Here is a 15,453-nt window from a genome sequence, read left to right as displayed (position 1 = left end):
AACTTATACAGCACTGAGTATAACTGACACAATATACAAGAGACAGACATAATCAGACATTCTTGGGCTCAGAAGGAGCTCTACAGTAGGCACCCAAATGATCTCAGTTGGGATCATGTTGACAGAACTGCATCAAACTACTGGCTGCTTCTTTGGAGAAATGGAAGAATGATTGCCATACAAGACCACGTCACAAATACAACAAACTACAGGAAACACATTTTAAAGACAGGCAATACTTGTAAGAAGTTCACAAGCATGCAAGCTTTCAACACAAACTACTTACATTGACATAACCAAATAGCAAATATAATACATCAAAAGCTTGCACACAAACACAAACTACTACATGCTCAGGAACCATATTATAGATACATGCTTCAGATGGTCATAGAAAACAATACTTGCATAATATACTAACACTGACATAAACACAGACAAAACAAAATCACATACAACATAGACATAGCTGTACCAAACACTCAGAACATACCAAAGTTTTCAGTGTATGTATTTTGTAAATGTTCAGAACTCGTCCACAAGATAAAGTATCTGTGATGAACTGATGAGGTATGTATTGTACCAGTAGTCTTTTCTCGCACATGAGTCATACCACCACATACATTACACAAAAGTCTCAAAACATTAGGGTTTCACAACAGCGCACATCATTCTACAAAAGAACTGTCATATTAAACACATCACATAGTCAGGAAATTCTTAAACGTAAATATGTAAACAAAACTTTTCTGTAGTTGTACCTTGATACTTTGGTTCAGCATAGCACTAAGCATCAATATATATGCCATGCAAGAAACATTCCAACAACACAGCATAATAATTGAATGAAATGCTAATAAAAATACAAACCTGGTATTACTCCACTTTGTTGCCAATAGGTACCATTCATAGGAAATATTCCACCAATATAAAGAATTGGCTTTTGTAAATAGGTTTCAGGAACCCATTCATGCCAAGTTTCTTGATTTTGTGTAATCCATGTACAAGCAGTTCCAAAAATATTAACTCCTCTTGGTTTTAACTGAGTATAGGTTTCTAATAATCTGAAATAATCATCTTGACGGAATGTCATAGCTCGTATAGTTTGATAGATATCTGGAGCATTTGTTTTAATCTTAGACCAAATGATCTGAAAATAAAATGAAATTCAATCTCAGCTACTGGCATATTGTTTATAGCTAATAAACTTTTTGCTAATAATATATTTATGAAATTATCCAGAATAATCTGCATTATGTTTTGAATAATTGTTAAGTAAAATATCTAATAAGCACAATATTAGAATTACGTACTGATGGCCAAAGTTTGGACTAGATACTTATTAAATTTCATTGTATATCTATTAAATTCTAATATAAAAACATATAATTTTCACCATTTAAGTTAAGAGAATAAAATCAGTTTTAGTCATTCATAAACTATAGAAGTAAATATTCAAATTGAACCAGTCATGAGTTTGGAATAAGATAGAACAAATGGAAAAGAGTCATTCAGTTAAAAACAGTTTATTACCTGCTATTCACCAAAAAACCCAGAAATACAGGCAAGGAAAGTGGGTATAAAATGTTTTATTTTTGCATGGTATTACCTGTTCCTCCACAAGCAAAGTTTCAACTGAAAAGTTGGCAGCCTTGGGTTTTACTGTGGTATGTACCTCACTCCTTATTCTCTTAATTGATACTATTAGACTATGTACTCTGAAAAGATGAAAGAGATTCTGCACAGACAGAAGTTTACAGACTGTGAATCTGTCAAGGCTGTGGTCTGTCAATGGGTTTGGTTTCACCACAAAAGATTGCTTTGCTGGAGCATTACAAAAATTAGTCAAGAGATGACAGAGATATATTGATGTTTATAATTATTGACATACCTTCTTAGGATTGTCCATAAATTATATAATGCAGTGTGGTTATTCAGGTAATCATTACAATGCATTACAAAAGGCAGGGATGTTTACAAAAATGTTATGTAATGCTAGGGCTTTTACACTTGGATAACATAATGATTCAGCTTTGTTAGTATTCAGTTTGATAGTGAACCATACTGTTTTATTATTGCTTTTCATGTTATATGTGTAATTAATGAAATATAACAATTCATTCCCAAGCTCTGTATTATTGCTTAGAAAAATTAAGGGGGTTGATCAAGGGTATGTGTGACAGTTTTATAGAATATTACAAGAGATGGGATGATAGCTGAAAATTATAAAAACAACATTATATAGGTTATGGACAATCCCTTAAAAAAATACATTTGAATGAAAATCAGTTATACTTTTTCTTTATTCATTAATATCAATATATTGATCAATATTTTCAGTTTCATATTTTTTATTGTTTCTATTAATATGGTTTTCTTTCTAGCAATTAAATTTCTGCTATTGCACACTTATTCTGTTCTTTTTTCTTTCCATCTGCTTTTTAAGAAACTTACTCTGCATCATGTGTACATTTTTTTTCAGAAAAATTTTAAACAGTTATCAGTTTATCTGGATAGTTCCATTAGCATTTGTTATTCATTAAAAATTTGTTTCCTAGTTATTAAAGAATGCTTTCATAAATTTAAATCATGTTGTTATTATCATAATTGAAAATTCATGAAACTACAGTAGAGAGTATTGAGCACCTGCACTTCCATCTTTTCAATATAAAGTTTACTAAATGTCCATAATTACCATATATCTCGGCGGATAAGACGACCTTCAGATAAGATGAGGTATAAATTTTCATCAAAGTTTTATGGTTTTAGCATATATCTGTCCTATGAGACAACCCCCAAACTATCAACGGCCTATGAATTTAGTTTAGATCGGCGATCATCATATGGATAATAATACTGTATAGTGTATACGGAATTATGTCCTATTTGTAATTTTTCAAATAAACAAATTTTATTTTCTTGCATCTGGCAGCACTACCTTGCAATTGTTGCAAACATTCACACTGATTCGGGCATTCAGGTAATGACTGACTATTCACAAAAACATTTTATGGGCTATTCTATTTTGTGCACATATCCTACTCTCTTCTAGTAAATAATTACGGTTTGTCTGTCTTTTTATAATGGTTTTAACTTACAAAAAAAAATTAGATTGAAATTTATATATCTGTCGTATAAGACGACTCCGGATTTTGGGGGCCATTTTTTATGATTCAACTATCATCTTATCCGCCGAGATATATGGCAAGTATAGTCTCAATCAGTTCTGAACATGCTTAATAAATTCATGGATGATCTACTGAACAATTATAAAGTTTCATACGAAAAAGGAGCAAAAAAGAGATTATTATTTTTTTATACTTTATTCTTCATACTTCATTTTTTCATACCATATTTTCATACATAAAACTTGCAATGGCTTATAACCCACAGAAAATTGCTATAACCACCCCATCACATAACCTGTGAATATGATGGTTGTGGATATGGAGTAAAACTGCTCCATAAGCACCATTTGTAATTGCAATACATCCTGGCCTATTGCACAGGCCATGTCCTCTTCAAATTATTTTTTAAACACAGATAACCCAAAGGTTACATGTACAAAACTGTGGCAATAGTTTTTAACAAATAAGACAGTTTGTCATTCTGCATTATATATTATTTAGCTTTGGTGGATGTATAGCTTTGTAACGGGTTAGTCGTTATTTATTTATATTATTTATTGTGTAAGAAACAACAATTTCTGAATAAAAAAGTAACAGACCTAATTTAAACATAGTTGCATCAATATCAGCAATATAAACAACATAATAAAATGATGCATTAAGAGCTAGAGGATATAAAGATAAAATTCAATATCCATAAATTTTAATGGTAAACCTATTTAAATACTTAAAGTTTTCGTCAGCAGTACAATGTTTCAAAATAAGTTTTAAGTTTTAATGGAGAAAATTATTTCAAAAGCAATAGTTACCTTTTCCAATTGATTAACATCATGTTCACAAGTTTTTCCTCTTTGTAATGAAAATTTATCTTCACAATGGGGAAATGCAACATTAGTAAAATTACCAATAGATGTAACTGTATTTGGCTTCCAATTATAAAATAATATTGGCTTATTTGCAGATGTTCTATCATGTACAATGTTTTCAAGATTTGGACCCACCCATAAAACTTTTACTAGTAATTGAAGATGATCAATTTCAGACTTTAAAACAGTAAAGGAAGATTCTACAGGAAAACAAAAAAATATATTTTAAACTATATTAAATAATAAATCACAAATTTATCAAAAAAGAATGAAAAATTATTTTTAGAAATTTTTACATGATATAATGAATTTTAACACATTTTAAATTGTTTGTGCATTATTATAATAGTGTGTGATAATATTGAGTAATGGATGATATTAATAACTAAACTACAAAGATATAATATAAACATAAATCAATGAGATAATACTACAAAAAATTAATTTTTTGAATATAATTCCTTTTTTTATTTATTAATTTATCATTGCTTCTGTGCCATCATTGAACTTTATTTTATTTTAAAAATCCAATAAAATCTTTCTGAATTACTGTTTGGCATTATATACTAAAATATTTTTAAAAGAAGTTAAGACTTGAGATATCCAAATAAATTCTTTGAATTTTATAGAAAAAGAATCCATCATAGATAATCATATTAGATTATCAATCAAAATTTTTTAAAAAGTCATAACTGTTTTATTTTCATTTAATGAAGTTCAAAGAGCTCTAACAATTTGATTAAGGAGATTTCATTACTGATAGATAGAAATCTATATAAATCTAGTTGAAAACAGAGCAGATATTAATCACTCTTATTTGATTGAACTTAACTTATAATAGGATCAATCAAATATATGAGAAAATAAATACAATTTTTTAAAATCTTTGTATGCTTTAGCTAATCAACAATGGCTTAATATAAATTTTGCTGAACAAAAACACACCTATATATTATCACACTAATATTACTCAAAAACATTTAGTTGTTAATAATATGGAAACAGTGATTTCACTTGATATTTGTTTAAATCCTTTCAAACATACAGAAATATGTAGTAATTGAGAAATATGAAGAACTTATATAAGATTACAAGTAACTAACAAACTATTAGAAGTAAATAATTATAAATATTTAGGATATAGTATATAGTTTCAACAACAAATATATATTATATTATACAGTAGAGAGCAAAACTAGAATTGTTTTAGCAAAGAATATATTTATGAAAATGGAAAGGGTTTTATGTAATATTAACTATATTTGCAGATTAGAGAAATAATATTAAAATGCTATGTATTGAATGCATTGTTATGTAGTTTGAAAGTTATTCATAGTAAACAACTATCCAATATAGTTCATATTGTTAAACAATCCCCAATATATAATCTGGCAGTCATTTGGTTTGAAAGTTGAATGTTATAAAAGATATAATAATAAAATGATCAGATATATTCAAAATGTGGATATACTGTACAAAGAATTTAAGAATAGTTAGGTGCAAAGTATTATGGAAAATGAAGAAAAGAAAAAAAATTAACAACAGTTATAAAGAAAATAAAATTGGCATACTTTGGACATATTCAAAGACATTCAGTACACCATATCCTATAACTAAATGGAAAACGAAAGCTAATAAGAAAAAGACTTGATACACAAGGATGTACTAGAAGAAGAATTAAATTTTTGCTTATTAGGTATGCAATAAATGTACTTTGGTTGTTTTTCTCAAATGCACAAGAAGGAAAAAACTTGTAGGGGATATATTAAGAGATGAATTAAGAAATTAGGGTATATTAAAAATATCTTAGCAAATTCAATTTTTGAACAATAATTAAACATTTTAAAAGCATTGTTATGAAATTTTGTAATTAGCATTCAGTTGTTTTTAAGCATAATATACTTAAAAAATTATGAATGCACCATGATTACTCTATTCCATCTTACCAACACTGGCATTTCACTTTCAACTATCCATGCCTGAAGATGGTCTGTTAATCAGGTTGAAAATAATTAGTGTTCTTTAAACTTCACCCACTGTTAAAAATACACTGATTAATTTGGCTGAGTAACAACAGTTACTAGTTCATTCTTATTTATATGGTTTTCTTTATTTTGTTAAAATTTAAAAATGTTTACTCTAATAGGTTAGGGAACATATTTGTTAAGTAACATAAAACAACAAAAACCCTTTAAGATGCAGTCTTTTTATTTAAACTTCTAATGTTTTCAGTCTACCTTGTTGACCTTCCTCAGGAAGGTCAATAAAGTAGGCTGTGCTTGCCAGTTATGCCACCCAGAACTCCAAGCAATTCTTCACTTCCAGACATATTTAAACTTTAGATATAACCATATGCAGTTACTCAGGGGTTATATCTAAAGTTTAAATATGTCTGAAAGTGAAGAATTGCCCAGAGGTCCAGGTGGTATAACTGGCAAGTGCATAGTAAGAGGAGGTTGCAGGTTAAAATCCTACTCTGAGCTAGTTCTTTTTTCCAGACAGTTCTAAATTATTTAATAAATTATTAAAAATTATAATTATTAATTTAGATAAGAGATGATGTCTAACATCTAGCCTACCTCTAATACAAATTACTTTTACTTAATATCTTATCATTAATAATAGCAAATTTATAGCCTGATTAATTAAGGCAATTATTTGGTTGAGTTCCAAAAATTACATTAAACTAATGATATAGTGATTTCCATAAAATTGGTGTAAACAATTAATAAATTTGTGAGTGATATTTCATTTATAAGGCCAATTGTGTTACATTAATCCTCAACACTATTAAGGATAATCTAACATTCTATAAAGGGATAACCAATGTTCTGGAATGTCCAGGGTTGGGGTGATTGCATAGTTGTATGCAGTTAATAAGTACAGATTTCCACATATAAAGTACTCATTGATTTTTATTCTGTTTGAGGAATTGTGTATCGGCCCAAAGAGGATTAAAATTAGATGTTAGAGCCAATTTGGATAGCTCAGTAGTCTGTTTACCTTATCTTGTCTTATATCCCTCTGATGTTCTTTCAGACAGCATACTAGTGTTCTAGTCATGGCACCAATGTGCCATGACTAGAACACTAGTATGTAGTATGTAGTAACATTATCAACTAACTCTTAAAGATATATAGAACAAACACCTGACTTTTCTACAAGTTAAAATTTTCTACACTAGAGTATTCTGTGGAGGATGGGTTAGAGTGTAACCAGGACCATTAGGTTGTATGAATCGAATAGTCTTGCAATTGTTAGTGAAAAGCTTGCCTAAATAAGAGATAGTTCCTTCATTCATTCTAATTCTGTTGAGAGAAGAGGTATAAAGATATATTCTTCATATTAGTGCACAAATTTCTGCATTTTTATGTAAAGATGGTTGGAAAGATGTATCTGCAATGATAATTGGATTTTTCTTTTAATTTTATGATACACTTTGAAGCAAAGGACTGGTTCCTCTCTAAATATGACTAAATCAGGAAAAAATGTCATATGTTCCTGATTTTTTTTTTCTACTGTATATTTGATTGATAGATGCTGTACAAAAGTTAATAGTTCCTGATATGTGGCATCTCACATAATTAATGTGCCATCTATATATCTAAGATTTAAAAGGAATAGGGGATGAAAGAAGAGGTGAGAATAATTTAGATTCTAAGTATTTTTGCTTCTTGTCTGTGATTAACGTATCTTGATATGTTGTAAATTTGGCTAATTTTTAGACTTATCACACCTTGAGTGTGGTAAGTCTAAAAAGTAACCAAACTTAGACCACATTAAGATAAAATGTAGATTTTATTCTTTCATAATTAATTATCATTAATATTAGCATATTGATGATAATGGGGAGTCCATTGACATGCCTTTTTTGGAAATAGTATTTATTAACAAATGAAAATAATTGTTTCTAATTGCAGTGAATAAAGAGCTTCCCTTAATTTATTATCTGTTGGACTATGAGATGCTGTTCAACTAAGAAGATTTGAGAATAGAAAATACAAAAATAGGAAAATAATAATAATAATGAATTTTTAATAGAGAACAGAATGTTTTAGTTTCATTCACTCATTTTAGAAGATACTTTTGTTTTTGAATGTTAAATTAATAACTTAAAAACATTTTACTTTAAATTATTAAAGAAATTGATATTTATCATTTGAAAAAGTTTAAAAAAACTTTAGATTTTATTTATTGTAGGGTGAATCTGATAAATCATCTTATTTATAAGTAGAAACATAAGATGTCTAAAAAATAATATTTAATTTTTTAGACATAATATGATTTAAACAGCCAAAATCACCAGATATGTTTGATTTCAAATAGTGATTAAATAACTGAAATTATTTAGGTGAAATATAATACAACTAGTCGCGTCACAAGTGTGTTATGATTCACTGTCTTTAATAACTATAAATTCCATTTTAGTTATTCCTATAAAAAACTTATATCCAAGCAAAAACATCTGAGATGTAAAAAATTTGACCAAGTAAAAAATTATGACAATTTAGATGACAGTCAAATTTTTTTCTTTGGTAAAGACAACCTTGGTGCTTTGAAGCAGTACCCACAAGATTTTTACCTGTATTATTATTTTATACATTTCACACATTTCACTTCAAAGTGTCGAGTTTATCTTTAACAAAGAAAAACTAATAAAAAATTTGACTGTCGTCTAAATTATCATAATTTTTTACTTGGCACAAGATTTTTACATCTCAGATGTTTTTGTTTGGCTATCAATTGCTTTTGGTTAATGATTATGTTATTACATCAAGACCTATGATGATGACATGCAGTATGAGGTTCAAGTTGGCATTTGGTGACGGCCTCCAACTGAACGCTTTTGATACACTGTTCAGTAAAATCATTATAAGAAGTTTTAATTCACATAAATTTGAGTGTTTGTTAGTCTGGATAACATTTTGAATAAAAATTATTCATTTCTATGCAATTTTATCCTTATAAGCATAAAATTAAGTGATGAAAGAAAAATAGCTCTATGAGGAACCCCTATTGACCCAGAAGTTTCAAAAAACCCTCATTGGTAACAACAGAGACATGAAGTAAGTTTAAAATTTGAGCTTTGTAGACTCAGTAACTTTTTCTCTGCGAGTATCTGCAGTGCTGGATGAAGAAGAAAATACAACGTTTTTGTCGGGTTTTGCACTTTTCAATTGCTTATATTTTGGAAACCCTTTTATAGAAAAATCTGAAATTTTGGACTGTGTAAGAAAATAATTATCCTTTGAATGAGATATTCAGAATTACTTTAGGTGTTTGGGGGGCAAAGAAGTGGATTCCCAAAAATTGCAACTCTAATTCCTGTATATATAGTCAATCAGTGACTATACTTGGCTTGGAGTCACTGCCACGACTCTCAATGTTTCTAGAATCTATTAAATTAAATTGATCTAATAATGTTATCATATTGTTTAAATATCAAACAAAAATATTTTCTAATATATTTTTATGGATAACTCACAAACCATGCTAATATGACATTGTGGTGTGAATTAGGTTTCATAGGTAATATAATTTTATTTTATCTATATTAGGAAATGTTGCTGGACAGCAGATCTATTCCCCTGATAAATAACAAGATCCATAACAAAAAAAGATAAAATACATAAAAAGAAAATCAACCAACATAATAAAACATAAATGAAAATTGGACAAAAAATGATATAATAACTGAGCCAGAATACAGGATATTGCCATAAAATTCATTTGCGTAAAGTGTGAAAGAACTGAAATGCAATAGAATATGTAAATAAAGGCATGTTTACAAACCATTAAGGATTATATAATAAACGTCAACAAGATGTTTTATAACGTAAAAAATCAATGTAAAGCATGTCTTCTACATTGTTCATGTTTCCAGCTATGTGGTAAAAAAAGATGTATATGAAATATATAAGCGATAGAAAGGAGTAAAAATACAAGTGTTGCTGCATGTATTCTTTACAGGTATTCTAAGATGAAAGCAGAAAGCTGTAATAAAACCATTAAAATATTTATAATAGAGTATGCAATCATAGTATTTGATTCTTTTATGTATATTGGGAAAGCCTAGCCTGAACCTTGCAACATTTGGATTGTTAGTAAACAGTAGATTACTTAGTTTATTTAACAATAAATATATCTTATCCAGTTCTTTCAAAATTTTAATAAAATATAATTGCATTTTTAAAAAATTGACAATTTAGAATATTATAAAAAAAAAATGAAATTTAAATAAGGAGATTTAAGCTTGATCTTACTTCAAAAGAATTGATACTTTCAAAATACCAATTGATGAATAGATTAATTAATATTCTGTATATATTTATAGTAGTTTGACAAGGAAATTGGCTTAAACCAAATAATACTAAACAGAGCATATAAAATAAATTACAAATTATGAGATGTCAAATTGCAATTTATCAAAATTAACTATTTTAAAAGTTAACCTAACTACAATTTTATTCTGTTTATTGTTTGTGTTTGGCAATTTTTTTTGTTTCCAATATATATTGGCAACATGTACTATTCAATATTAAACACAAAATAAATGTACTGTACAATGTATTAAATTATTTTAGGCATTTTCCTTTAAATATCCCTTTTTATCATATTGTTATATTATGAACAGTCTTAAGAGATAGATATTTAATTTTGGGCAATGATGAAATTAATTTAATTATTTAAAGTTTTAAATAACCTAAATTATTGATAATTAATGTTAAGTAAATAATAATTAATTGATGTAAAATGAATAAATTGTTTATTATATAGTTTTTTTACATTTTAAAATTATTTCATTCTGAAGCATTCAAATTTACATTTTAATATTGAAATGTTAATGAATTGACTTTTTTTCTTTGAGACAGATCATAAAATCTAAGCAGACAAGTCTTTTTAATCATTATTTAGCATTTGATGTACAGTATATGTAACCTTGCTTTATTTTAAACCTAATATATTATTTACACTGTTAAATAAATAATCTAAATAAACATTAATTTTTAAAATTATTCTATAAAAACAATCTGACTTATTTACATAAGATAGCTTGCAAAAAAAATGTTTTCATGATTATTTTTTTATAAATATCAAAAATTATTTTAAAATTTTTAAAATTTAAACTCTATTTGGCTTATAAGGTTTGGATTATCAATTATTATTTACATTACATTTTGAAGTATTATAAAATTTGGTTAATGATACACATCTTTTACATTAAGTACACATATCAGGCATAAGTTTTCACATTAATAATAATAATATATAACGTTTTTTATTTTTATTTTATATCAATAATTGAAAAAAAAAAAATTAAAGCAATCTCAAGCAATCTCAAAATTATACTGTTTATATATATATATATATATATATATATAATGTCGATTTTTATCCAAAAATCAACATATGCTGTTCTGTTTTTTATATTTGTATAGCTGCCTAGTAAAATATGCACTTACTGGCATTTAACTGAAACATTACAAAAATCTTATAAGTGTGTGACTATTATACAAGATATATATTTTTTATATATTAAAAATGCTATACGAAAACTATGTTACTTAACATAGATAATTTCCTAACATTCTATTGTTTAGAGAAATAAATTCACTTATTAACTTCTGTTTAATCAGAATCATTTTATTTCTTACTTATATTGATTTTCCTCTCTTTAATAACGAGTACAGCTAAATTGTTCACTCATTGTCAAAAATAAAAAAAATTAGTTATATATAAAGAAACATCTAGATACCTATGTTACCATTATTTTATCCAAATAGATATATTCAAGATTTTTTTCACTCATGTTATGTTATATGGATAAAAAGTTTTACTTTAGTTTTTTAAACAGTAATTTAAGTTTTTAAAAAAGTTTAATTACTGTATAACAGCACATATATCAATAAAAAAAAACTTTATTTGTTGATGTATAAATTGATTTTTAAGCTTTCAACATTAACTTGAGATACCATATTTAATATATACCATCTTTATCATTTTTTATTTATGCAATTTGTATATATTATTTTTTTAAAAAGCAAGTTTATGCTTTGTATCACTTAAATATAAAATTTACTTTAGTTTCAATTATACTAAGATTTAGATTTGTGAATAATAATTTTTATTAATTAAAACAATGTGCATTACCTGAATAATCAGAAAGCAGTGTAGCACAAATTACATTTGGTCTTCTGCATTGAGGTGGTTTATAATAACTATTTTCACATTCTGGAAATTGGCAGTAGTATTTTTTGTTATTATAAAATGCATAACGCTTGAGTTCTTTTTCAGTAATATCAAAGAGTGATGCAATTTCCTCCTTCTGAAAAGCTCTCCAATGGTCAAGAATAGTGTTATTTTCTTGCCATAATTTATGTACAAAAGACAATGATAGGTACCAACCAGTTCTGTTAATGCAAAAACGCAAAAACATAAAAACAGAAATTAGATTTTATTAAAAGTTAAAAATAAATCTAGTATGTGATTCTTATACCTTCCAATTGGTCCCAAAGGACCACAGTCTGCTACATTTCCTGTTTGAACCCATTTTTCAGTGCTATTTCCTGGTCCCAGCCATACTTCAACATTTATCATAATATTTGGTACAAAGTTTTTTGATTTCTCTGGACATTTTCTAGAAATAGAAGATTGTGAAATTATTTTAAGTAATCACAGAAAAATTTATTGCAAACAGTTAAAAAAAACTTACTCTGGGATTTTACAACCAGATATCTGTTGTAAAGTTGAGATAGAATTCCCTCCTTCGGTGGAAACCAAATGAACATCTGCATATCCTAGAACTTCTTTTAATAAGATGATCAAAATTTGTGATACTAATTTATGTGTAACCCTGTTGCTTACTTCTATAGTAATATTAAGATCCCTTCCAACATAGAAAACTTTAGTGGGAGCTACATTGACTAGATGAGAAAATACATATCATTATTAATAAAATATATATAATTTAAAATAATCATTTAATTTTTATTACATATTAGTAAACCTTTCCAATATCAATTTTTTTACTTATCATTACTTATAAATATATATATATATATATAGTAAAGTTTATTGTAATAGGGTATACCTGTTACAAGGGGGAAAATCAGTTGATACCAACATAGTTGATTTTGTTATTTAATAATTATAAAATATTGACATCTTATAATAATATGTAACTTGTTCAACATTGATATATATTTGCAATACTGCAAACATATGTATTTGATATATTATATCATATTACATAACTACAAAAAACTTTTAAATTATAAAAATTATCATCAAATTGTAATTTTTTCCACATACAAAATGCTTAGTTAGTATTTCATTGTTGATCTTGTTCCTCGCACGGAGGTTATATCTATTTCGTAACACTAGTGCCTCGCTATAAAACAACACTTATAATTTTTGGGGAATAAAAACCCCTACATCTAGGATAGCACCAACTGCAAGGTAATTATTATTATTATTGAATTATCTTATTGTTGTTAAATCTTAGCCAGATGGAGAAATTTAATGGTAAAAAATTCTGAAACATATCAGTTGCTATATAAGGTTCTGAAATTATATTATACCACGCAAGATTTTGACAGATTAGAACAATCTTAAGATAGGCAGAATTCAGGAGAAATATATCAATTATGTACTTGATATAATGACTTCGGTGGAATAGTTGATATTTTTTCGATCTCCTAACTTAGGAAAAACTTTAATAATGATTATCATAAGGAATAAGTGTAGGCGAAATCTGTTTCAATTTTTCTATTACCATAGTTTTAGCGTTTAAACATTCAAACTAACTATTATTTCTTCTATCTAGCCATAATCAGATCTATGATGACAATCAATTCCTTCTTGAAAAATCATTCAATTGGACTACTTTATCTAGATTAATATCATATGTATATTTTATGTTGTCTTTAATATAATAATCATCTTTTATAATAATTCTATTCCCATTATGTTTTTCTTCTTTAATTATTGCCAATAATTTTTTTCTTCTCATTCTGGATCTCATGCATAAATCCGAACTAACTATTATCTTTTCCTTCACTTTATTATTGAAGTCGCCTTTCTTTTTCCAGAATTTTTTAATAATCAGACTCCTATCATATACGGACCCCAATAATATTTTCACTATGGGTTTGATTTCACTGTTGGTTAATCTAACCACTTCTTCTATGTGACTATTAATTATTCCCAAGTCCTTTTTTATAAACTGATTAATTTCTTTTACATGATCAGTCGAGTTGAACGGAAAGTTTATAACTATAATGTTATTATTATTTCTCACGTTAGCTAGCTGGTCTATTTCAAATTCTAACATACCTTTCAATTGGCAATTATTATTAGATATTTCCTCTAATTCTTCTACTTTTTGGGATAATTTTGACAATTCTCCATTCAAATATTTATTTTCTTCTTTCAAAGCAATGACTTCTGCTCTAATTCCTTGTAGTTCCATATGAAGAAGAGAGAACTTATCTTGAATTAGCTTGTATATTGCTTTCAATGTAAATTGTGACTCTTCCTGAACTTGTGGCCCTAAATCTCTTGAAGTTTCAAAGTAGTCGTAAATTTTCGTAGCTCTCAAGGTCCCAGGACTATTTTTATTAAAAACATCCTCTAATTGATAATAATCTTCACTAGTTGTATCGCTCAATTGCCTTTCTTTTTCTTTATGCTTATTGTTGCAAGGTCTGCCTCGTCCCTTCTTTGCATATCTTCTTGACGTATTTGTTGTGGAGATCGAGGGAAAGGGCCTGGATTGGACTCAATCCCAGCAATTATTAATAAACACACAATTAAAATCAAGGAAAGTCTATTCACAAATAACCATTTCTTTAAAATTGTCATATTTTGTCTTCTTATGGGTTTTCAATTCACTCAAAGCAGAATTATCAAGCTTCACTAAAAGTTCACCCGTACCTCCAGCGGCTAGTACACGCCCACTACTTATAAATATTAAACTTTGTTTTCATAAATCAGTAAAACAAAATAATAAAAATAATGAGAAAATAAATTTTATTTAATGTGTAATGAATCTGTTATAAATATTGGATTTACCAATAGAATTTATAAATATATGTAATAACTAATCACTATAAAATATACTGTGTCTGCCTGTGTGTGTGCATGAGTATTTGCTTTGTATTTACAAATTTTATGTTAAGATATAAAAATATGATGAAATGATACATTTTGTTAGAATGACACTGTTATTTAAAATATGAAGTTATTTCAATGACTATTATAAAAAATGATCATTAAATTTGATAAGTTCATTGTAAATTTCGTAAATTTTTTTGAATATGAAAATGCAAGAAATAAAACAAGATGAATTTATTATTTAAAAAGATATTTTAACAATAAGTATGATTCGACTTATTATTATTATTATAAAAATATTTTAATTAATTTTAGTAGCAAAAACATCCTGTTGCTTCAAATAT

The 15,453-nt window shown here is 27.0% G+C and overlaps 1 protein-coding gene across 7 annotated transcripts in view; it reads right to left on the bottom strand.

Annotated features, from left to right (window-relative positions):
* The window catches only part of LOC136982959 (uncharacterized), a 44,968-nt gene that overhangs the window by 14,578 nt on the left and 14,937 nt on the right, over positions 1–15,453 (bottom strand). For all 7 annotated transcript variants that reach the window (XM_067279531.1, XM_067279533.1, XM_067279536.1 and 4 more), the window contains 5 exons: positions 12,708–12,918; positions 12,492–12,632; positions 12,146–12,405; positions 3,938–4,194; positions 871–1,150 (listed from right to left, as the gene is read on the bottom strand). In XM_067279531.1, coding sequence (XP_067135632.1) covers positions 871–1,150; positions 3,938–4,194; positions 12,146–12,405; positions 12,492–12,632; positions 12,708–12,918 — 1,149 coding nt within the window. The remainder of the gene's footprint in view (positions 1–870; positions 1,151–3,937; positions 4,195–12,145; positions 12,406–12,491; positions 12,633–12,707; positions 12,919–15,453) is intronic.

This window comes from Centruroides vittatus, unplaced genomic scaffold, assembly GCF_030686945.1.
Source record: "Centruroides vittatus isolate TY-2023 unplaced genomic scaffold, ASM3068694v2 contig_875, whole genome shotgun sequence".
Classification (NCBI taxonomy): domain Eukaryota; kingdom Metazoa; phylum Arthropoda; class Arachnida; order Scorpiones; family Buthidae; genus Centruroides; species Centruroides vittatus.
This window is presented reverse-complemented; position numbering and strand designations above follow the sequence as displayed.